The 24,036-nt window shown below is 37.8% G+C and overlaps 1 protein-coding gene across 1 annotated transcript in view; it reads right to left on the bottom strand.

The window, feature by feature from the left end:
* The window catches only part of LOC150090892 (inverted formin-2-like), a 203,543-nt gene extending 201,175 nt beyond the window's left edge, over positions 1 to 2,368 (bottom strand). Inside the window, exon 1 of the mRNA XM_090376423.1 lies at positions 1,289 to 2,368. Coding sequence (XP_090232549.1) covers positions 1,289 to 1,823 — 535 coding nt within the window. The 5' untranslated portion in view covers positions 1,824 to 2,368. The remainder of the gene's footprint in view (positions 1 to 1,288) is intronic.
* Positions 2,369 to 24,036: the final 21,668 nt, after the last annotated feature.

A 24,036-nucleotide genomic window follows, 5' to 3' on the forward strand; every position in this document is an offset into this window, starting at 1 on the left:
TTGTGGTAATTTATCTTCATTAATAAATTTAAAATAATACATAAAATTATATTTAAATGCAAATATATATATACATATTTTGCTTCTGATTTTTGTTTGTTTGGGGTCCTCCTTAAATCCTATTTCCACCGGTAAAAATTCAATCCAAGAAACCTAAACACCACTTAAATTTATTTCCGGGAGTAAAATTAAACTTTATACTGTACCTTATTTGTACATTGCTAGCCTACATATCTGAGTTGCCTGTTTTTTGTTTATCGGTGAATGCCCCAGTTAGGTTACTGTTTTAACAAATAAAGCATAAGATACATTCCTGTTACATCTCCTTTATATTTTGGAGGTAATTTTTACAAATTTATAAATGGATCGTTTACGGTTTTAGCATCAGGAATTCTTATTAGTTTGTACATTGGCTGTTTATCCGTAATTAGTTCTAAAATATACATAAAAGGTAGAAAAATAATGGTACATGTGGTAACATAGACTAACTTACCGGCACATCCAGGAAAGTGAATTTAGAAGCTAGACTTCGACAAGAGCTCAGTGTAATTCCAAGAAAATAATGTTTAACAAGTAAAAACATTCACTTCTTTGGCTTTGGGGGGGGGGGGGGGTACAGCCAAAGTAGCCTTAAAAATTAAAGACTTTAAGGCGAAATGTCCACCCTGCACAGTCAGTTCTAACGCATTACTTTGGGGAGTGACCAATCTGGACACTAAAATTTCCCATTCTTAAAGTCTGCACGATTCTCTTATTTTCCTAAACACAGTCAGAAAGTGGATTGCTGGATTTTGATGAGTCCAGTGTATACAATGTTTAGAAAGGGGGGAGAACAAAAATTCAAATAACGAATATGGTTGTATTCGTTATTTGAATTTTTGTTTGGTTTTGCAGGGTACGAATAGCAAACGCAGTTAAATGCGCATTTAACATTCGGGTCTTGGTTTCAAGAGTATTTACGATAAACATTGACAGCTTAGATATGTAATAATTACACGTAATTCATGGCAAATAATTTTGTTAAGGAATATTCCTCTTAAAAATATTAAATATAAATGCTAATTATCTTTTTGCCTCTGCCTTTTTTTTTTTTTTTTTTTTCTGTTTGCGTTTAACAATAACAACTGGAAAAATCAATACACTCTTATTTTTTACTGAATACCTACCTATAAATAGAGCTAATATGGAAAAGGTGATAATATTTAGGCGAAATATGAAAGGCTTAAAATAATTTATAATAAAATACCATTTACGAAGGTATGTTAGCAATCAAAACAATATTCTTTACCTTTTGCCAGCTTACGAGTAAACTCTGAATGATCTACAATATAATCCAATCCCGTTTGGGAATTCATAACAGCTCGCACGCATTCTACGCATTCGAGTTGTAAAAGGGCATCCTCGAAACGACTTTGTGTCCCTCGTTCGCTCAGTCTCTCCAAAGCCTCGAAGAGTACTCCAAGACCATCCAGTTGTAGAAATTCCACCATCCATTCTCGACTACACTGAGAGAATAATTTCTTCAGACCGGCATAGTTATGGACACTCGGCATACGAAGCAACTGAACACAAGTCTCTGGGTCCCAATTGTCTAATTTACCCTGACCCAGGTCATCTAACAACGTATTTCCTCTCTTCACCACGTGTTTCAACAAATTCCCATTTGTTGTGGAAACACCTTCACTTCCCCACAAATGATTATTCCCATTGCTATTTCTCGCAAGCTTCAAACTGTCTCCTTCTAAATCTGAAGCAGATGACCTTGAAGATAGAGTTCTGTCTGCTAAATAGGACCACTTCGAGCAGCTGTCTTTACGTTCCATATTCTAATAATCCAAAAGAAACATAAATTCGAAAGATTACCGTAGACAGAAAAACACCAAGCGATGCCGTTACAAGTGTCGAATCGGCGCCGCTACTCGACAGTTAAATTTCGCCAACTGCACATTTCAAACGCTCATCGCTGTCATATCGAGCTATGGGACACCGAAATGTTTTGGTCGGAAGCACTTGATGAAGCGATCGTAGTTCTGGTCAAGGTCAGTCCTCGCATAATAATCCCATGGCTACACGTGCACCTATTTGGGGGGGTGAAATCACTTCGCTAGACAGTAACGCGCTTGATAAGGCACCAGACGAATGTCGCTGAGTAAAGATTATTCAGCTGATGAAAGGTTTAAATTTCCGTCCTAAAAGTTTCCAGAATCAGTTACTATTAAAGCGGCATCATTCGCTCTCACCCTGACAACCACTCTCCCGGCACAAAGTTCTGATTGGGCGGAGCCTCAACCGTATACGCTGAACTGGTCTGTTGAAGGTAAGAAGTCAAACACGTTATAACTAATGTGACAACTTAAAAGTTTATGCGGCTAGCTCAGATCAGCGCTTTGCACGCCACTCCCGTATGTCTCTGATAGATATAGCATAAGCATGACAAACCGGAAGTTGAATGGTCATGAAGTACAAACTGACGTAATATAATTAAGAGGTTTTTTTTATTATTATTATTCAAAGGCCGGCCGGCTTATAAATGAATGCATAAATGAAACTGTGGAAAAACAGTACCACATATTTTTAAAAATAAAATAAATAGAAATGCAATTCTGATGGGATAAGTTATTCTTTTATACAGTGCTAAATATAGACAAATAATCACCCACTGCCTATTTATGTTATCCAATACATAAGAATTACATAAATTTTTAAATTATGCAAGGCATTAACGCTTACAAAAACGAGGAATTGTATGGGAAAGTCCCATAATGATGCAATAAGTTGTTTGACTTATCTTACTTCTGCTTCCTTTTTCTTCCCTTAGAACTTCCCTGTCTCAGGCGATATGAATAACCATAACAACATCGGTTTGTTTTTGACTTTCTTGCAAATGGCACTCCTTAGGCCTAATTCATCCATACGCCAATTTTGGCACATGCAGTGTCCTGCGCCCCTCTAAAAATGAATGATTAATCATTGGAAATATTTAAAAAAAAAAAAAAATCTATCATACGGAATTTAAACTCGCATGCAAAATAAAAACAAAAATTCCTCCATTAAAAGCACACAAAGGTACAGAATGCAGTAATCAAACAAATTGATAATTAATTAATACAAAAATCTGTGAAAACATTTTCTGTTTTTTCAAAAAAAAGCTCACAACTGTTTTATAACAGAACTCAATTTAATCATCTTCAAACTACAGAATTTCAAAAAATTTCATGTTCTCTTTTCAAAATGTAGTAGTTTGATAGTGAGGTTTGCTACAAAGGGACATGATCAGGGCCGGATTTAGACATTTAGGACCTGATCTAATCCAAAGCTGTTGTTGTTGTTGTTTCAAGTGTACCACCGACAGACCATTGCATCATTGTGTATTATGTCTCTACAAGTGTGTGTTCACAAACCGATTTGCACGTTGCGCGGACTGGAAAACATGGAACAACTCGCAGGGAAACCCCTACTCCCTCCATCGGGGATCGGCAACTACAGCTCCGATTGAAGACGACTTCTGAAATTCTTCCAACCACAGACGGTAATCGAAGACACACACCTCTCCAAACAAGTGGCGAAACTATTATAATGTCATGGAGGATTAAGCCAAAGCACATGAAGAGGCCTCAGATTATGTAATTACAGAATTTTATCATGACAAAAAGAAACAGTGGAACTTCAAGCCATGGCTTGCTTAGCTTATGTTCACATCGGTATTGGGCGTGATACAGAGAACGAAACAGTGGGAAATGGTCACAAACGTAATACGGAGATGACACCGACAAACGATGGGATGAGAGGTGTAGCAAAAGAGGTGTCCTGGGGATAAAGTAGAAAAACGGCAGTGCAGTTAATGGACTTAATGGTGTAATTCATATAGTTGATTGGGGAGGGAGCGCACTTCTGAATAGCTGCCTCAGGCGTTCCTCATTCTAGCTTTGCTGTTCATAGAAGTGCAGCTGGAGGCTGGGTCAAGTGCACGAGTGCATCAGAACAAGGAAATCCTGACTTCCATGATCAACCACGCAGTGACCGCCCAACCTCCTCAAAACGCCTAGAATTATGTGGATGACATCATTCGACGGGACTGCTGTGTCATATAGAGGGAGTTGCCACTATAACGCGGAATTAGTGAAGGATTGAACGAAGTGTGAATGCAGTAATTAATTGCCTGGGTTTTTCGAAGATGTGGTTAGCTGATATTAGATAAACTTTAGAGGAAAGGAAATTTCTTCCAAGTTGCTGGAAGGATATGAGGTAATACGAGTCAGCTGAGCAATGGATACACCACTTTGTTCGGGAACAGAAGGCATCAATCATGGACCAGCATTCGGTTAGGCTTTACAATCTGGTACCTCTTCCGATTGATGGTTGCGAGTAGCAGTGATGACCTGCCTAGGCCGCTATGGTTAGTCTTAGGCAGTACCGAATTAAGGCACGAGCTATCAGAGCCCTTGCCTGGGGCGCTAAATTTTACAAATCAAGGGGGCGCCGAAATATCTTTCTGCGCTAAAATACCTTGGTCCGGCACTGGTCTTAGGGTGTTTATCCCCACCTTGCCACTGTTTTGAAATCGGAAAAATGTGTTCCCTATTAAGAGCGGTAAGGGATGGGACTGTGGTCTGGAAGAGGAAAGGTGTGGTTTTAATGAATAAAAGACAAATTTGAATTCTACGAGTACATCGTCTGAACAAACTCAAAAGCGATTTACAGAGAGTACGACCAGGAGAGTTATTGAAGATACTCTCCTCCTATATGACAAGAATCACATACGAGTTCGCAAACAACGGAAGCAACTTCCGTAGTGAATGAAAATTTAGGGATGATGACGAAGTTGTTTCTGGAGCGAAAAAGTGGCTCAGAGAAACTGAGAAGAGTTTCTACCGACAAGGAACACAAGTACAAGGTACTTCTGTCTACGCAACGTAAGGCTATAGAAAAATTGGGTTTATGAAACTGGACAAGTAAAAACATTTACAGCTTAGGTAGTTTTTTTTTTTTTTTATCTGAGAAAAAGATTCTTGGGAAAATATTTTTGGGTAATTCTCACTTATCATAAAAGCCAGCACATTACTATTTTTAAAACTGTAAAATCTGATAACCGTGTTAGCTGTCTCTATTAATTTTGCAGTATACAGTTCCAAATATTTATTTACAAATCAGTTTCTTTCCCATATCTACGCTTTCATCAGGTTTCATTACAAACTTTTGCTTTGCTTAAAGCATTTTTTTTTTTTTTTTAATTTGACATATCAAATCCGAAATTCTCTGACTTATTGCATTATTCAAAAAAAAAAAAAAAAAAAGAAAGGAGAATTTTTCTCTTTTCTGAATGATGGCACAGATTTATAGAACTTTTAGTTGTGATTGGGTCATCCGATATTTAGTATTAAAGTTTCGATAAGCGGAATGAATTCGGTTTGATTTGATCGTAGTAAGCAGTGACGAAGTTCTGTTTCACCAGGTCTTCCACCACTTTTGGAGCTAGGCCCTCTCAGGAATCAGGAGACTATCGGCCACTTTAAAATGGGGCTTTTGAGGCCCTTCACATAATAAAAATAAAGCTACACACACACACACACACACAAACAGGAATTAAAAAATAGACTTAATTTGATGAATTTTTATCTAACAAGATGCTTTCCTAGCCATTTTCTATGCAAATGCATTGATTATTGAGATCTGTTTGAAAACTATTTGAATCCCCTTTTAAGCTTGGGACCCAGGCCAAAAGGTAGATCTTATAGCCTCCTTTCTGATTGACCTTTCTTTCCCTCCTCCTTTCTGAATCAAGGGCACCCAACGGTATTACTCTGTTGAATTTCCCATTCGAAAATCTGAAAGAGGGACCCAAAATCTGAAACTGTTTACTCTCCGATAATAGGGATAAAACAAATTATAAAGTAGAAATTTCTCTCTTTACGACGAAGATTGTTCCAATGATTAGCCCTCGTAGCTAACACTGCGTAAGAGTGCCTGCATGTTGCTCTGTAAGGACCCATCCTTACAAATATTATTAATAGTGGCTTTGTTAAGTATTGGAAATTATTTGTATTTTTAAACGGTCAGCCTTCAGCAAAAAATACCGGGTTTTTAGAAAACAATAGACTGAAAATTGTAGTTCAGACACTCCCAGCCTTAATTATATCTCTTGTTCGGCCAAAAATCTTTAAGTAAGTCTTTGATTGAAATAGTAACAGGTGGGAAACGGTTTCGAACCCGCGGAACAATGCATTCACTGATCTGGAAAAAATTCATAGTGAAAGTATTCTGAGCGAAGGCAGAACCCCACCCTTAATCAAACAATAGACCGCTACGAAACCCATTTGGGGAAAGAGACAGCACACGATAGTGGAGGATATTCAAAAATGGGAGTAAGTACTTAATAATTTCATGGGGGATTAAGGGCATGTGAGGTCACAAGAAGACCCGGAACTTCCGGCCATCCTTCTAGAAGGATCGCGAAAATTCTGGATGTCGGAAGTTCAGGCAACAAAGGACAATAGGAATGAAATGAGCGAATGAGATAGGAGATGAGAGGGGCGAAGTAGCGAATGATTGGTTAGAAATGAGAGGTAGTGGAGATACAAAAGGGGATGTGAGGCGAGGAATAGGGTGTGTTCCCGAAAGTTTTCCTGATAGGGTGTGTTCCCGAAAGTTTCCTGAGAGAGAAGGTTCCCGAGAGGTTGTTCCAGTGTTTGTTATGAGGATGGTCCCTAAAGAGGTGGTTCCTGAAGAGTAGGTTCTGATAAAGTTTAGGTCTGTCTGTTAGAGTTAAGAAAGTTTGGCAAAGTTTTAAGATGGAGTAGTCAGTTGTGAAAGGTTAGATAAGTTTTAAGAATAGGAGTGAACGGTTAAGTAGTTGTTTTATAAGGCTAGTGATGGAAGCGAAAGTAGAGCAGTATGCGGACAAGTGCGCCAAAAGGAGAAATAGAACCTTGGGCAAATAAGTGAAGTCTAAGGAGAAATAAAGCCTAGTCCGTCATCAGAAGGCAGTGACATTGGCCAGTGTGCAGATAAAGAGAGCCGTGAAGGTAAAGTTGCAGACCGAAACCGAGTAGCAGTATCAAGGACCATATGATAAATTCCTAGAAGATGTAGATGATGCCCTATTCAGACGAGAACAGCAGCCCCAATAAAGAACGGAAAGCCCCAGCGGAGAGATCATGTCCATTATTAGCAGTAAGTGTCTGATTAGTATTCCCATGTATTTTAAAAAAAACTCTAGAGAGAGGATAACCAATACAGAAAGAGCAAATTGTAACAGATTTATATATAAGAGACGTACATAAAAATGAGTAATTATGATAAGGGAAGGGGTTTCATAGAGGTAGTAAAATACCCTGATTAACAGAAAGTAAGATAACAGTTTTGGAGGGGAGTAATTAAGGGAGATTATATAGAGAATGTTATATAAATATATATGATGTCTAAAATGTGGTAGAATGACGTCAGAAGTAAAGTTGTTAGCATAACTTAGGCAATGAGATGAATATTGATTTAAAGGATGAATGCGAATGTATTAAGATAAAAATCTAAATAAGAGAGATTTATCATAAATATTACTAACAGAGGAATAGCCTTGTATAAAGGAAGAGTGGAAGATAAGTCTGACCTATTAGAATATAAGGGTGATTTACTTAGAGAATATTTGTATTAAGTAAATTATGGAAGTATTATTATCCATGTGATGTAGTGAAGGACAATGTAAAAGAGTATAGCTTAACCTAGCCAAACATTTTATATTTATACGGTGATGATAATATTATCAACTGTTATATGTACTTAATTATTCACCAATTTATTTCATGTAAGTACTCTTAATAAACAAATTGTATATAATGCATATGAGTTGTGTCAGTCATTTTGAACACAGAGCCTAGAGTCCGGGTGAGGAATATAACCACTGGAAACCCCCCCCCCCGAAATCTAGAATCTTCTGAGAGATTAGCAAGTCAGGTGTTAATGTGGAAGGGGGAGAATTAGGGGGAAAATAAATATAATACAAAAATAACAAAGAGGGTAAAATAAAAAGCATTTACATCCCCCCCCCAGCTCTATTCAAAGTGTGAATCTAGTCCAGTCCTTTACTACACAGTTCGGAAAAGATCTAAGTTTGAATCTCATCAGGCACACAGAATTTTTGAGGGGTTTTTGCACATGACCGAGTTAGATGGTCTCGGACGAGGAACTGATAGTTTTCCCTCCCGGAAAAATGTTTTCTTCGTAAAACAGGCAAACCGACGATAGAATGCATCTATTGTATTCCGACGCGTCGTTGCCTTAACTTGTGGAGTTATCAAGTGTCTTTATAAATGGAGTTATCAAACATTCTCAGTTTCCGGGAACAGTCCTCAGAATTAATTACTCATTTCCCAGGAAAATTTTTATCCTCGAAATGCCTAGCTTTTTAGAATGTGTTGCCGGAAGGTAGCACATAAGAACTACAAATAATCAAAATGACAAGAATGACGAGTTGTCCCGAAGTTACATTACTTTAAAACAATTTTTTAAAACTACTGGGTAGAGTAATTGGCAGAATAACCTTTTATAAATTACATTACATCTCCGAAAGGTTAATCTAATATTCTTCCATTGTTTCTCTTGGTCAGTTAGAGACAAACACATGATTCCAATTTGTACAAACATCATAAGAGAATATGTAACAAAAGCACTCATGAAATAAGACGGGAGAAAGCAGATTACAAGAAAGCACTAGCAAAGAGAGCCAAGAACGAGGATAGTGAACTTTTTCTCATATGTGAGTGCAAAAAAACAGAAGAAAGTAAATCAAATAGGTCCTTTAATTTGTTGGAATGCAAAGTCCTCAGAAAGTACACCAGAAATGGCGGATAAGTTGCACAGATACTTATCGTCGATATTTAGTCGAAAGCAAGCTCGAAAAACTGGGGATTGTTAAGGTGTCAGACTGTGGTAAAATAAGTGATATAATAATATTAAAGAAGCGTTTGTTAGGAGAGCTTCTGAGGTTAAAGGAGGTTACTGATTGATCACTGAATTATGACCACCTACCTAATACCGTGATGGGCCACCGTTAGTCGCTGTTAGTCACCTAGGCATTAACTCAGCTAGATGTCTGAAGACGTCTGTAGGAATCTGTAGCCATGCTGCTTGCAAAGCTTTCCACAGTGTCGGAATAGATGACGGTTGCGTGTTCATACGCCTCTCTTCCCATTCAAAAACATCCCACAGGTGTTCAGTTGGATTAAGGTCAGGCGAATTTGGAAGCTAATCAAGATGGGTGTTATCTTCAGTTTGTTCCTAGAACTGCCCGTGCACAATGCGGGCCCGATGACAGCGCATTATCGTCTTGGAAGATCCTGTTTCTGTCCGAGAAAAAATGCAACATGGTAGGGTGTACATGGTCTCCTAAGAGCTGTCGGTGGTCCTCACCAGTGAAACGTTGGTCCATACGTACCAGCTGTCGTAATTCTTGCCAGCAATACATGCCCCATATTAAGCAACCACCGTCACCACTCTAGATAGTGGTACCATGCACGATGAGTCCATGGACTCGTATTGCTTGCGCGACACACGAAGGCGGTCGTCGGTCTGTTACACCATTTATTTGGGCTCATCAGATTAGTACACTCTCCTGTCCTCTGGTATCCAATAAGTTGTTGTTAACACCACAGCATTCGCCGTCGGCGATGATCAGAGGTGAGGCGAGGGTGTCTCTTGGGTCGTCTGCTGTGGAACCCCATACGGCTGAGTTTACGGTGTATCCTCATTTGGGATATTGTTCTTCCATAGGCCGCCGTAGCCTAGTGGTCAGGCGCGCGAGTGCATAACTACACGTGCCTTGAGTGACCGGGGTTCAAGCCCGTGACTGCTGAATACGGTGCTGTTTCTTGTATTCTGTGTATCTTGTAAAACTCCTCTGATCGTTTGGTCGTCCCGGAGTATAAACAGAAAATTTATTTATTTATTTATTCCCTGTATTGTATTGCAATGTCAGCTGTGGTACAGTGACCCGCCGTTGAGCCCGTACAACGCGTTGCACCCTTCGCTCACTACGAACATTCACCTTGAGTAATCCTTTACAGTTCTGTCGGCGGGAAATGGTTTGACCCGTTCGACATCATTCTTTATACACCTTAACCACAGCGTAAGCAACCTACAAGAGATGACTTTGCCGATATGGAAGTATATCCCCCCCACGCACAAGCCCCAACAATCATGTCCTTTTGAAACTCCCTGATATTTTTACTAAGTCCCATAACTACTACTTTATCACTTTGACTTGCACGACCAGATGCAGATTACCACTATTCTAGAGTAGGAAGCTGTTCTGCTTTTTATGCTGCGAGCTATGCGGCTTAGTCCATTACGTAAGGGACGGTCATGATTCAGTGATCACAGAGTGTATATTAACTTATATTAACTTCTTTATAAATTTATAATTTATTCATTGATATAAACTAATTCCTAAATGCTAACAGACCAAACTTCATAGGTGGAATTGCCATTTGTTTCTCTTGTTCTCCCCCCCCCCCTTTTTCATATAACAATTTTAACGTCTCAGTCAAGGTCGACGTCTTAACGTCGAAGTTTTAACGTCTCAGTCATGACCAAGTTAGACGGTCTCGGACGAGGACCTGATAGTTTTTCCTCCCGGAAAAATGGTAAAACAGGCAAACGGACAGAATGCATCCATTGTATACCGACGCCTCATGGTCTTAACTTGTGGAGTTATCGTGGCTTTATAAGTGGAGTTACAAAACATTCTCAGTTTCCGGGGATACTCCTCAGAATTAATTACTCATCTACCCGGAAATTTTTTATCCCCGAAATGTCTGATAATTATGTTTCAAGCCCGTGAATGCTAAATAAGGTGCTGTTTCTCATATTCGCTGTATTTTGTGATTGAGAGTCTTATTAAGGACATCAGAAAAAGCCTAGAACCCCTGAGACTTTTTCAGAATCTTCTCAAATTACTCCCTCTGATTTTTCAACACTTTGAAATTGTCATAACAAACAATCAGAAGACTATTCAAGAAATCTGAATCGTGAAATAATACGTTTCTTTTTATTCCAGATTTGCTAGTTGGCAACCTGACAAAAAAAAAACGTCTCACGTACATTGAATTTAATAGTTTACTGATTACAATCTTTTTTACAAGGCGCTTCTACCCAAGCACGAGAAGCAAGATTTCGAAATTGTCTTTTCTTCTGAACCTGCTGGTTTTGAAGAGGCTATATAAAAATGATATCCTGTTTCGCAGGAATGTTTTGTTATAATGGTTGACATTTTCCCACAAGCGGGAAAAAAAAAAAAAAAAAGAAAAAAAGAAAGAAAGATTCTCCAAAAAAAAGAGTGGTAGACGAATTAAGTAAGACTGATCTTCCGACCCAGATAATTACAGCATCATTATTGGGGTAACATTATTATTGCCGCTGCATTACTCATAATTATCAGCAATTTCCGGTGACAGTCCTGCTGCTGCACACTAAAGGTTAACTTATGTGGGTAGCTAGCCATATTTGATTAAGCTCAATAAAATGCGCATGTCTATTATGAATGATAACAATTCTTATAGTGGCTTCTTCAAAAAAGTAATGGCAACACAGTTGTTACAAAAATACGAGCTTTATTTAAAATAAGATAGTTCAAATGATGATTACATTTCTTCCAAGTAATTAATTTCCAGCTTTCTGTGCAATTCAGTACCAAACGTGCGGGAGACGTCTGATACCACCTGCAGCCTAGTTTTGCAAGCTAGTAGCAAAAAAACCCTCAAGTATTCAAATGTGTTACACCTGGGTACATCAGCCTGGATTTCTAGAAGGGTGGCAAAGAAGGATCAAATGATCGCAGTATGTCTTGTGTTGTCGGAAAGCGTTGACCTTTGCGTACTTTCTTCATTTTGTGGAAATATAGTTGTAGAGCCTCGTGTTGGAAGAATAGACAGGGGAAGGTGCTCTGTCCATCCTACGACAGGTTAATGCATTTTGCAGGCTGTGCGTTCTGCAAACCACGAAAACATTCCTTCATTTTTATTCAACGGTACTAAATCTTGCTTCTTAAGTATAGTTCAGAGGAACCTGCAGCACACACTTACACTCTTCTTCGTCCACCTAAACAACTTTCTTAAGGCGGCCGTAGCCTTAAGAAAGTTGTTGTACAAACGCCTTAACTTCTTTCATATGTGGTCTGAGGCACGCAACTCCCGCTCACTCGTCTACGGAGCAGAGTGCTATTACTTTTTGAACATCCCACCTCTATATATGAACTTACATGTCACTGAAACCTCGACACACATTTTTCTGCTAACCGTGATTACTTTGCAGTGGAAATGAAGAGTTAAAATGCTTTGAGAGGTGATTGCTTGTTTCTTTTTGAATGGAATATGCTAAACAATGGGCCAAATCATAGAATCAGGTCATTGCCCTCCTTTAATTGTAAACCACTGATAGAAGACAGTCAGTGTAGCAAGGTGTCTATCAAAATAGGAAGTTGTTTATCGAACACGAAGCTACTCTTTGCTTTGTCCAAACAGTGGAGTTGAGTAGTCACCCTTGTAACATACCCATCAGCTAATAATGCTTTTTTGTGGCATAGCGCCAACTTTGCTGATAATGCTAAATTTCGTTCTGGAAAGTAATCGTAAGGCCACGACTATTCGAAATGAATATAAATAAGGTAATCAAAATAGACAAATATTCTATTTGTTATATTCTATTTATTCTATTTGTCTATAGAATATTCTATTCTATAGACAAATAGAATATTCTATTCTATAGACAAATATCACCATAACTCGAATTAATTAAGCATTCCTGACAAGTAGGTAATTTAAGTATTTCATTTTAACTTATACAGTGGTTGGTGCATTGTTATTCCAACTTGATGTTCAGCACCAGTCACATTACGAAAGTGCAGAGCCATACGATATTGTGGACAACGTTCAATAGCGACCCTTCTTTTGGGGTACAAAGATGCCAGTTGTGTGGAAGTTCTTGATGCTGGTCTCGGGGAGTTTTATTGGTGGCATCGCAGGTACCTCTTCCTTCAATTTATCATTGGTACGAAATATGATCTTCAATAGACCAAAAAGGCCGTAGTAACAGAGTGACAAATATGAACTATATGGTGTGTGTGTGTGTGTGTGTGTGTGTGCGTAGAAGGTTGGAGTGTCAGTAACTTAGAGTCGATCTCTAGCAATGCTCTGACAATCACCGCCACTGCACGAGGATGATTTCAAAGCGAAACCGGCTTTGAAACTATTCTTAAATATCCCCCCCCAACACACACACAATAGTGAACAAAATTGCAAAAACACATGTGTGGACATGCGTTTTTGTAATGGGCGGCACCAGGAACGTCAGTTCATCCCTGCCTCGTATCTCTGTGAAGAACAGTACCACTGTAGAAAGGCCAGAAATGAGTAGTGTGTGTTTGTGTGTATTATATGTGTGTTCTGTTGTTAGGTTCTGGCCTCTTGGCTACCCAGAAGCATCAGTCACCTGGACAGATGATTCTGGGTACTCGTCCACACAACGGGAAGGTGGGCCAGTCCCAATGGAGCTCGCATTGTCTCACTTCGAGACTCTGACCCATCTGATGTTGGAAAAATATGGGCCAGATTTCTCCCAGAAAAAAGTTCCCGTGGTGTTATATTGAAAAAATACAATAAATCAGTAATAATAGTAAATGCTGTTCACACAATAGTGAACAGCATTTACTGTGTGCCTCTCTTCCAAGAAACAGACAACAATTACGCCTCTGTCTCATCCAAAAATACCGACTATGTTTTTCAGTCACCCTTGCACACATCCAAGTATAATTCAATATTGATTAAAATAAGACAATCTCGTTCGTAATTTGATGTTTTTACCCTTGAAGGGGTGTTTCAATTTCGATATATGATTACACTGAATTATTGAAACACGAATGCCATTAGTGGATGCCAAATAGAGTCAATAGAAAATTGATCGATCCTAGGAATCCAATGATATACCGTATTTTTCGGACTATAAGACCATAAAATGCATACAGGTTACTGGAGGAAAATTTAGCGGACAAAATATTTTATTGCATATATGTATATGAAAAACGAATTCACAAGTACTTCAAGAGCAAAATGGTATAGAATCCCAAAAATTCGTGCATCACACTCGTTATTACCGGTGTTATGATCTGAAATTTCTTCTTCAAACAGTGCTGATCTTCGATGCGTAGAAGGTTGGAGTGTCAGTAACTTAGAGTCGATCTCTAGCAATGCTCTGACAATCACCGCCACTTCGATGTTATCAAGGCCATTGCCGATTCCGTATTTCATGAAAGATTTGGGGTTTCTAGAGTAATCAGAGGTTTTTATCTTGGGAATGAAGAACGAGTTCTAGTGAAACTGAAGTTTTAACTCAGATAAGCAAGATAGACTTACGGATTATAAGGTGCAAGGAGAATTTTGGGTATGTTCTACAGGAAAAAAAGGTGCATATTATGGTCCGGAAAATACGAATTAGAATTTATGTCTATACCCAATATAAACCATTCATTGAATTTGTGCCAAAAGAACAGGTCCATGCATAAGTAAAAATCGTTGAGAGAGAGAGAGACAGCAATTTATTTTTTATTCCTGTTATTAAATGTTATCCTTGACCTTAAAGACGATAATCGAGAACGTACGGCATTCTTCAGTGTATGGTACTTATTATGTGTGGCTATTAGAGATCTTAGCAAGGGTGTGGCTTAAAGGGCTTCACCTGTTATCCTCATAATCATCATAAAGCCAGCACATAACCACGACAAACTGCCATTGTGATAACTAGTAATTCAGCCAGAAGGTTTGATGATTCATCTCATTGAACAAATAAGGACAACATGTGTACAGTAGATTCAAAATGCCCGCCGCATCAATATTCTGAAGAAAGAGTGAATTTGATTCGCCTCTTCATGTGAAGAGGCGAATCAAATTCAGCGAGGCGAATCAATTTAACAAGACCAATTTAGCAAATTCGACAATTTATTTAGCACTGCGAATCAAAACAGTCAGAATATTTGTTAATTTTAAAATGTTTCTTAATCATATTCAAATAATTCAATTTCAAGGCTAATTATACATAGGTAGTTAAACAGCTACTAAAAAAACAACAGAAAAGTTACTGAACTTCGTGATCATTCACTAATTCACTTCATTAATACATTTAGGCATATTTTCAGTCAATTTTTTTTTTTTTAACTTTTGGACTCGCTTTCATCTTAAATTTTCTAAAATTCTTTAAAGGAAATCTTGTAATTTTCATTCGATACCAAACCATTTTGGTAAACCACGATACCAAACCAAGTAGAGATGGAGCCTCCGCTTCAAGAAAAGTGGCTTCGCATATTGGCTTCGCATATAATACAGTGTTTCTCAACATTTTTTTTAATTATCGTCCCCTAAAGGGCTTTTTTAGACATTTTTTTTTCCTAATCGCCCCCATGAAATTTTAAACAAGAAAATACTTTATAGTTACTCTTTTCTTATTCAATGGGATCTCTGAGCCTTATGCTTCTTAGCTAAAAGTTCAATGTTCGGTATGATATTAGTAAGTTTAATTCTAATGTCTCCTCTTGAACTTATTCAAGAGGAGACATTAGCCTCATTTGAAAAAGAACTATTACATAAGACACATGGGCTGTCTTGAGTCGAATGGGCTTTCATAAAACCATAAGCTAGATAAGTTCCATAAAATATCCAGATACTGTCGACACTTTTTCTTTTTGGCAGTTGACACGATTGATAATGGGTTGAATAACTACAAAGAATTATATAAAATATAAGGTATTTTTATTTAACTCTCATAGACCATGTCACTCACAAAAGCACTGTGGATCAAAAATAAACAACTTTCATAAGAAATCAATACTAATTGTCGCTTACAAAGTAGAAACAATAGACCGAAATATTTCCTCATCCTATCCATGCCTCATCTATTGACCAAAGAAACAAAAGAATAAATAAATAAACCACGCCCACCATGCCGCCGCCAAGGTCACAGCTATCGGAAAGGCGCAAACGCCAAGGATTGCGGAGATATTACCTCTGAAAGTACTGAGGCATTTAATGCCTATGAAAAGCAAAGGTGGTTGAATTAAATCACACCCACTATCTTCCTTTTATTAAAATTTCTCACTCACTCTTAATATAATATACCTATATGTGTTAAAAATCCGTTGTCTCAGGGGGAAAAGAAAACCCCATAAGAGAAATTAAATTTTAAAGAATAAGATGTCATCGGGTAGGATTGAACTTTGGAGGGCCACACACCATTGTAACATCCATGATTTTTTCGTCTCCCCAAAAACCAATTTTCGCCCCCGTTGAGAACCCCTGATCTAATAGGCACTTAGCCAATAACCAGCAACTATCGGTGATAGGTAAATAAAAGTTAAATAAAACAATCATGTTCTGGCAAGTGTACTTACATGTCACATAATCTTTACTGTCAGTGATGTTAGCAAGCATTGGTATATCTTACGTTTAATATAAACGAAATTCGTCACAAGTAAAATAAGCATGGTAACATCATCTTTTATAAAAGTAAGTTAGGTTAGACAACCTTAAATTTTATAGGCTGTATCGATGTGCGAAAGGAGCTGGACTGAACAAACATGAAGTACGAAATAAGATTTATGCTTTTATTTTCAGTATGGGTTCGTCAGATTCTTGACTAACGATATTCAAATACTACAAGTAATAATACCAAATATGAAAGTTGATTGACAGCATCTGTCAGTTAAGATTAGCAGAAAATAGTAGAAATTGAGAGATATGCCGGGGTGGTTATAAAATAAGTTTCTCTATTCAGGAGACCCTTGTGTCGAAACGGTTAAAGATAGCGCTGTGTGGTATGTCATTTAGAGTATGGGGAAGCGATCTGTAGAAGAAAAAAACTTAGTTCAAATTTCCGCCACCAGGGGAGAAATTGACACACTAAACATGAGATGGATTTTAATATCAGGACTTAGAAATCTACAGATATTGTTCTATGTGCTTTCCTTCACTTGAGATGACATTCTGAAAACGGAGGATTGCGTGCGATACAGTTTCGCGTAGCATCTCATTGGGGATGTTCCCTACATGCTGTTTAATGCTTGCTTTCAAATCGACAGGCGTTTGTATGTCGCCACGGTAAACTCTGTCTTTCAGTTATCCCCATAACCAGAAATCGCAGGGCTTTGATCTGCTGATCGGGCTGGCCAGAACTACGGAAAGTCTCTAGAAATGATGCGTTCATTTCTGAATGTTGAACGGAGTAGTTCCTTCACTTGTCGACCAACGTTGGGAAAGGCACCATCTTGCATAAACATTACGGTCTCCAAGCATTGCCTTTCCTGCAGAGCGAGAATAATGTGATCTCTTAGAAGAGTGCAATACACCTCATGGCATCTTACGGGCCATGAGGTGTAGACTCTTCAAAGAAAAATGGTCCGATTATAAACTCTGCTGAGAATCCACATCATACTGTAACGTATTGACTTTGTAGTGGTCTTTCATGCACAGCAGATGGACGTGAAGTTTCCCATATTCAACAGTTTTAAGCATTTACAGGCCCATGAAATGTACCTCATCAGACCACAAGATCATTCGAGCCCATAAATCGTCAAGTTTCATACGAGCCAGAAATTGTAGAGCAAAGTCTATTTGTTGTTGCCGATCATAAGACTAGTTCTTGCACTACTGAATCTTGTACGGGAAACAGCGTAAAATTTATATTGTGAATAAACAAAATATTATATGAATAAAAATTCTATTATAAATAAATATTGTAGTTAACAAACCCCTTTTTTATTATTAATATTCCTTATATTATAAACAAATAATACATGTTATAAATAAAAAGTGCAGTTGATAAAGTACATATTTATTATGAATATTACATTTATTATAATTAATATTACATTTATTATAATTAAACAATATGAGGGAGGCACACAGGAGAATGAAACTCAGAAGTGGGTCACAAGCAAAAAAAGGTTGAGAACCACTGCCCTAAATGACATACCCACCGATTTTCACAGCGCTAACTTTAACCGTTTTGACACTAGGGTCTCCTGAATAGGGAAACTTATTTTATAACCATCCGGTACATCATAGAACTTGATTGACAACCAACCGTCCAATCAGATGAAAGCAATAACAGGTTGGGGAAGGGAGGAGGAACTCTTATGGAGGGGCGTGTAATATGCAGTTTCCAGAATTAGTTTTATTTATTTGCACAGTTGATTCCCGTCCCCTTTTCAGGTCTAATAAAACCATACTTCCCCTTCTTTAAATTCGAAAGTATGGTTTTCATTTATTACGTTTTTTGGGGTGAATAAGATGTTTCGAACTGTGTAGTAATTTTGGATTGTTCCAAAAATATAGTTATTTTTAATATGTTAGAAATATATGCTTTTTTTGCCTTAGAATAGGACTGGAACCTCTCTAGATACAGCATTTATAATATTTAAGACAAAATAACTATAGTTGACCTTTTCACACATACAAATTTGATTTTCATCTCTCCCTCCTCCTCCTCCTCAGGATATGTACTAGATGGATCAAGAATTGCATGCCTTAATAAAGACTTATTAACACGCTAGAAAGTTGAAAGGAAACTGTATGAGTCACTGAGGTGCAGCTGTTGGTCATAGCGGGACTCGTTATTATTGTCAACTATTTCTAGCGTGACCTAGAAATGCCTGCAGCAGTAATGGAAAGAATTACAAATTAATTGACCATTTGGAGAACAAAGAGATAAGCTGTTTCCTGTCGAGAGCGTTACTGAAGGGGATAAATGGTGTTACAATAATTTTAACTTTTCCTTCTATAACTAGGATTGCCACATATTTGACTTTCCGAACAGCCATTCTCCATAGGACGTTAGTTTTCCGGTTTTCCAAGTTAATATAAAATAAACAAATTCAAGTGAAGAAGTGTTTGGGGCAATTCTGTGAGACAGGGATTCATTCCAAGTCAGTTTATTCCAAAGTTCGACATCCACTTTCTTTTAGAGTACATTAGAGTACATACCGTCACCAATTGACGGTTGCGAATGCAAAGTGCAGTCTTCTTTTTAAGCTTCTTCTTTAACGCTTGCAATGTTTTATTGTTTATTATATGCTTATATTTAAAAAAAAAAAAGGCCGAAACGATCAACATTCAGAACTGTGGACAAAAGAATACCCATGCATAAAAAAAGAGTGGAGATGGTCAAAAACATTAAGTCATTGTGTAGGTGCGATGCAATGTTGAGGTATCGAAAGGAATAGGTTTGTTGGACGAAAAACCCAAGTTTTCAGGAGGGAAAATATAAACCCTCGCTTGAGACTGACTCACTTAGCCATGTTGTATCTCTCTCTCTCTCTCTCTCTCTCTCTCTCTCTCTCTCTCTCTCCTAAACCTGAAATCAGGTAACTACAGTCCCGACTGAAGAGGTTTTTAGAAATTTCAACGACATAATTTGATCTATATCTCTGTGAATGGGTGATAATTTGTGAATCAAATATATTTGTAGGAATGGTGAAAGAAAAATAAAAAGTAGAAAAATGAAGTCCGATGCAAAACAACAGGTATATCCTGTAGGATAGAAAAATAAAAAGAATTAATGACATTCGTAAAGAATCAAAATTGTTTGCGTGATATGTAAAGAGCATAACTGTAAACAAAAAGGGGTAAAGATGTGAGAAAGAATGGGGAGGTTCTGGAGTCCATATTGTAGTTCTGGCGATACCATTTTAAAGGAGGAAGCAGAAGTCAGGTTGTCCAACGAATTGGTGAAAGGAGATTTTTTTAGTATATAAATCTCCAAAAATAATGACGATGGAAATTTACTAGGGGGGGGGGGGACACGGCGATCAGCCTTTTAAGTTTTTTTTTTTAGAACGCCTGCTGCGTTCATTTTCTTTAATTTAACTTTTTGGTTAAGGAGGGGCATTTGCCCCCTCTGTAAATTTGACAACTAGCTATTTTTCCCTTTCATTTTTTTTAACTACGCACTCTGTTTTTCATAAAAATATGCAGCTTGCCAATGCCTTTTTTTTATTTTCCTAATCATGGAATTTTTATGGGCTTTTTTCAAAAAGTTGCTGAATTAGTTGGTCTCAGGCGAAGGTTGCATGGTTTTCGTCCTGAAACCTCAGGTTTGTCATCCAGAAAAACAGGTAAATCGACAACAGAACACGTTTAATTTACAGACATAAAATATACGGCGCAATTTGATCAAAGTCTCTGATGCATCTAAAACGGTACAATTACAACTTTCGATCTACTGCTAATAGGTAGATTACAGGATATTTTGAGTTGATACGTGTGACGTCGCTTGCAGTCGTGATAATTGGCTACTTCTTTTATGAGAATCATTCTTGCTTGTTCTCAGAAGAGAGTGCTGTCTTCTGAGTTATCATCAAGGAGCAATGCAAATAATATGAAATTCTAGACATAAGAAAAAATCTATTAGATTTCCTAGTTTGAACGTCACACTGTTACCTTCCGGATCTGAAACGTAGCTGTCACTCAGCCATTTCCTCAGATGATTGAGGGGGACATTTAACAAGAAGTAGGATAACCAGTCTTATTCATAAAACGATAAATGAAAGATTGTGGGAAATCTGCTACAGTGAACTCGGGAGCATTTACTGTGGTCCATTGTTTGTTAACCAACGAACAGAACTTTACAAGATCTGAAACTGCTACACCAGATCTTTACTGACAGATTTTGGCACCAAACCTCTTTCCACATCTCTCTCTCTCTCTCTGCAATCTAGCAGCTGGCATAAGGCAACAATTTACTTTTTCTGTACCCAGGTTTCAACATGACATGACATACATCAGTATAGCCTCTAATCCGAAAAACTTCCCCTGTAAATGAATTCAAACTGAATTTGGCTCCAAACTTCAAAGAATTCTTTCAGGTTACTCACAAACTCCTGCAGACCAGAACATCGCCCAAGCCATTTTGAACCTAAGCTATCATTAATTGGCGCCTCCGTAGCCAGGTGGGTAGGAGCAGCAGTGCGTAGCACACGCTTCTTGATCATACCGGGATTCGAGCCCGTGACCACCAAATACGGAGGATGCGGAAAGGTCAGGGAATGACCACCGCATATCTCCGGAGCAATATGGCCTTAGTTGCTAATGCTCCTAAAAACCAAATAACAAACAAACAAACAACTATCATTAATTATTTTATGATTGTGTGTTCGGGGAGGCACAGTGTCTGCATCCAACAGTCAAGGGTTCCGGCAGTTCACTTATGGTGTGGTGGACGCTTACCTGACATTGTCTGGCTCCCATCATTCCGACAGGCAGTCATCTTATTGTCTCTAGCTCGCGATTATCAGCACCCCATTTTAAACATTTCTGCTCGTGTGGGAGGGGTATTTTCCAGGATGACAAAGCTACACTTCACAGGGGCCCCTATTGTAAAGCAGTGTTTCGGAGATCAGGAAGATGAAGTTACCGTTGATTTTGGTCCTTTCAATCACCTGACATTAATTCTATAGATCAATTTAAATTATTTAAATTTATTTGTGAGAGTTTCTGGCTTCTTCCATCAAATCGACTTGTGTGAATTGGAGAGTTTTCTTGTGAATGAATCTTCGTAGAACAGTTAAGTCTTGTTGAATCCATGCCACGATGTATAATTACTGCATTTGTGGCCACTTATGGTGGCTAACACCATAGTGATTGACCTTTGGTAGTTGTTTCCATTATTCGGTTCACCACCTATTTCTCTAATATTGTTGGGGTAGGGACAGGTCGAGTTTAGGGATGACAGGACTACCGATGCACCATTATGTGGAGCGCCAAATTTCATATTTATGAAAAGAACATTGAAGAGAAAAGGGAAGTTGAACAGAAAAGTAGAATAAAAATCTTTAACAATGTAACTTTTTCATATTGATTTCCACCGATTCATTAGCCATGAAATTGTAAAAGATTTTTGAGAGCCAAGGTCAGAAAAATAAATTATTGGCGTTATGTATATTAGTATTATTTCAAAATATAAATTTTTATACCAGGGAGAAATGAAAGTGAGAACGTAAGCCAGATATTTTAAAAATGTTTAATGATCAGTATCCTGTGACAACTGGTGAATATAGGTAGGATCATAGAGTGCATGAATCTTTATCAGTGGAAGGATTTTCACTTTGCGGCACCCAGCCAGCACGACTTGAGTTGTGAGAGAGAGAGAAAGAGTTTCAATCTTTTGTACTTTTAATTCTCCCTCATAGGTGAGACTAGAACCAGGGAGCACAAATATAAACTTTCAGAAGATAATAAGTGACTGTATCTCATGAATTTCACTTATGGGCAGCGAGTTGTCTAACCCTGGAATTAATTGCTTCCCAATATGGCAGAGGTAGAGAGTCTGGCTAAGTTGGTTGTAGGGTTTGAAGCGAATCAGCAACTTAAGCCATATTGCGCCATATATAATCTGACTGTAAATTGCATGTGGTCTGATCAATTTTTGCTGTTTGCTGGGCGAAAAACGATATTACTCTCGCCTGAGACCGACTAACTCAGCCACTCTGTGAAAAAGGGCCATAAAAATCCCTCGCGTGTTTGACGGGATTCGAACTGAAGTATTTTCACCCGGTGTGGGGATTTACTATCCATGAAGGTGAGTCTGCTAAATTTGAAGCAGAATTGGATGGTTATTGGGAATGGAATAGGAATAGTATGAATATTATGTTTAATTTAATTAATTAAATTATTTATTCTTTTCTTTTTTTTCTTTCTTTATTATTTTATTTTTTTCTTTATTATTTATTATTTTATTTTATTTCTTTATTCATTTATTTTATTTATTTTTGCTGATACAGGAAAAGTCCGCTTCCTTGCATCATTGGGGCTTATCAACTAATATTATTATTTTTTAAAAATAATAACTGGTTTAAATTAACGTAATATATTTTTCGTTAATCCCAGTTATTTTGATTCATGATGCCTTACGACGGTTTTAATTTATACCAAATGTTGGGCAATCGAACCAGCATGAATCATGACAGACTCATAATTAACTGCATCCCTTGTGAATATTGCAAATGTGTTTTGCGCTGCATTGTGGGTTGCAGAAACGTTCGAAATGCATTTGTTAGATGAGATATATATCTCTGTGAATGAAATCCAATAAAAAGACTCCACCCGATATATCCAATTTCCATAAATATCTTCCCAAAGAGTAAAATGCGTAATTAATGGAAATATGAGAAATCATGCAAATGGCAATTATGACAACCAAACATGCATTTTATTGTATTTACGTGTACAAACTGAAATGACAAGTATAATAATAGTATTATGTACTGCAAATCAGCAAAATAAGTCCTCAATATTTTGTTGTTCCTCCTCGAGCTGCAATTACAGCCTTGCAACGATCTAGCATAGAGTTAATCAACTTTTGTATATACGGTTGCCCAATTTCGTGGTACCACACCCATACAATGCCCTCCTGCAGCTGAATCTAACTTGTTGGCTTCTTCTGAGCAATTTTAGACGACATTATGTACCAATAATTTTCAATAGGGTTCAAATCTGATTTGTTGCCGGACCAGTCCAAGGCTGTAATGCCAGCATTGCTGAGGAATGACTGCATTTTAAGGGAGAAAAACGAGGCAAAACATTGTTGTAATTGTGTTTTATGCCTTGTGAGACAAGAAGACAAACTCATCATTAAATCTAAATAGCATAAAACTTACCAATTTTTCTGTGTGGCAAGGTTCTGAGTCCTGTTGAAAAATGCAGTTTTGGACGAATGTGTGGTGATCCCTAATAACAGGTTTCAGGCACTCCTCCAAGATAGCAGAGTATGTTTCTGCATTCACCGTTCCGTTAATAAACTTAATTCGCTCCACCCATTTGCTTGTTATGCATCCCTAGACTATCTGACCGGAGGGAAACTTTACAATTGGTGTTATGCAGTCAAGATGGTATGCCTCCGATTTTCGTCTTCTGACATTTCGCTTCCCATCCGAGATATGCAGGTTGAATTTCGATTCGTCAGAAAAGATGACGGTGTCCCATTGCTCTTTTATCCACGAAACGTGAGTTT

The sequence above is a fragment of the Mastigoproctus giganteus genome, chromosome 1 (genome assembly GCF_048544385.1).
Source record: "Mastigoproctus giganteus isolate SK-2022 chromosome 1, ASM4854438v1, whole genome shotgun sequence".
Taxonomy (NCBI): domain Eukaryota; kingdom Metazoa; phylum Arthropoda; class Arachnida; order Uropygi; family Thelyphonidae; genus Mastigoproctus; species Mastigoproctus giganteus.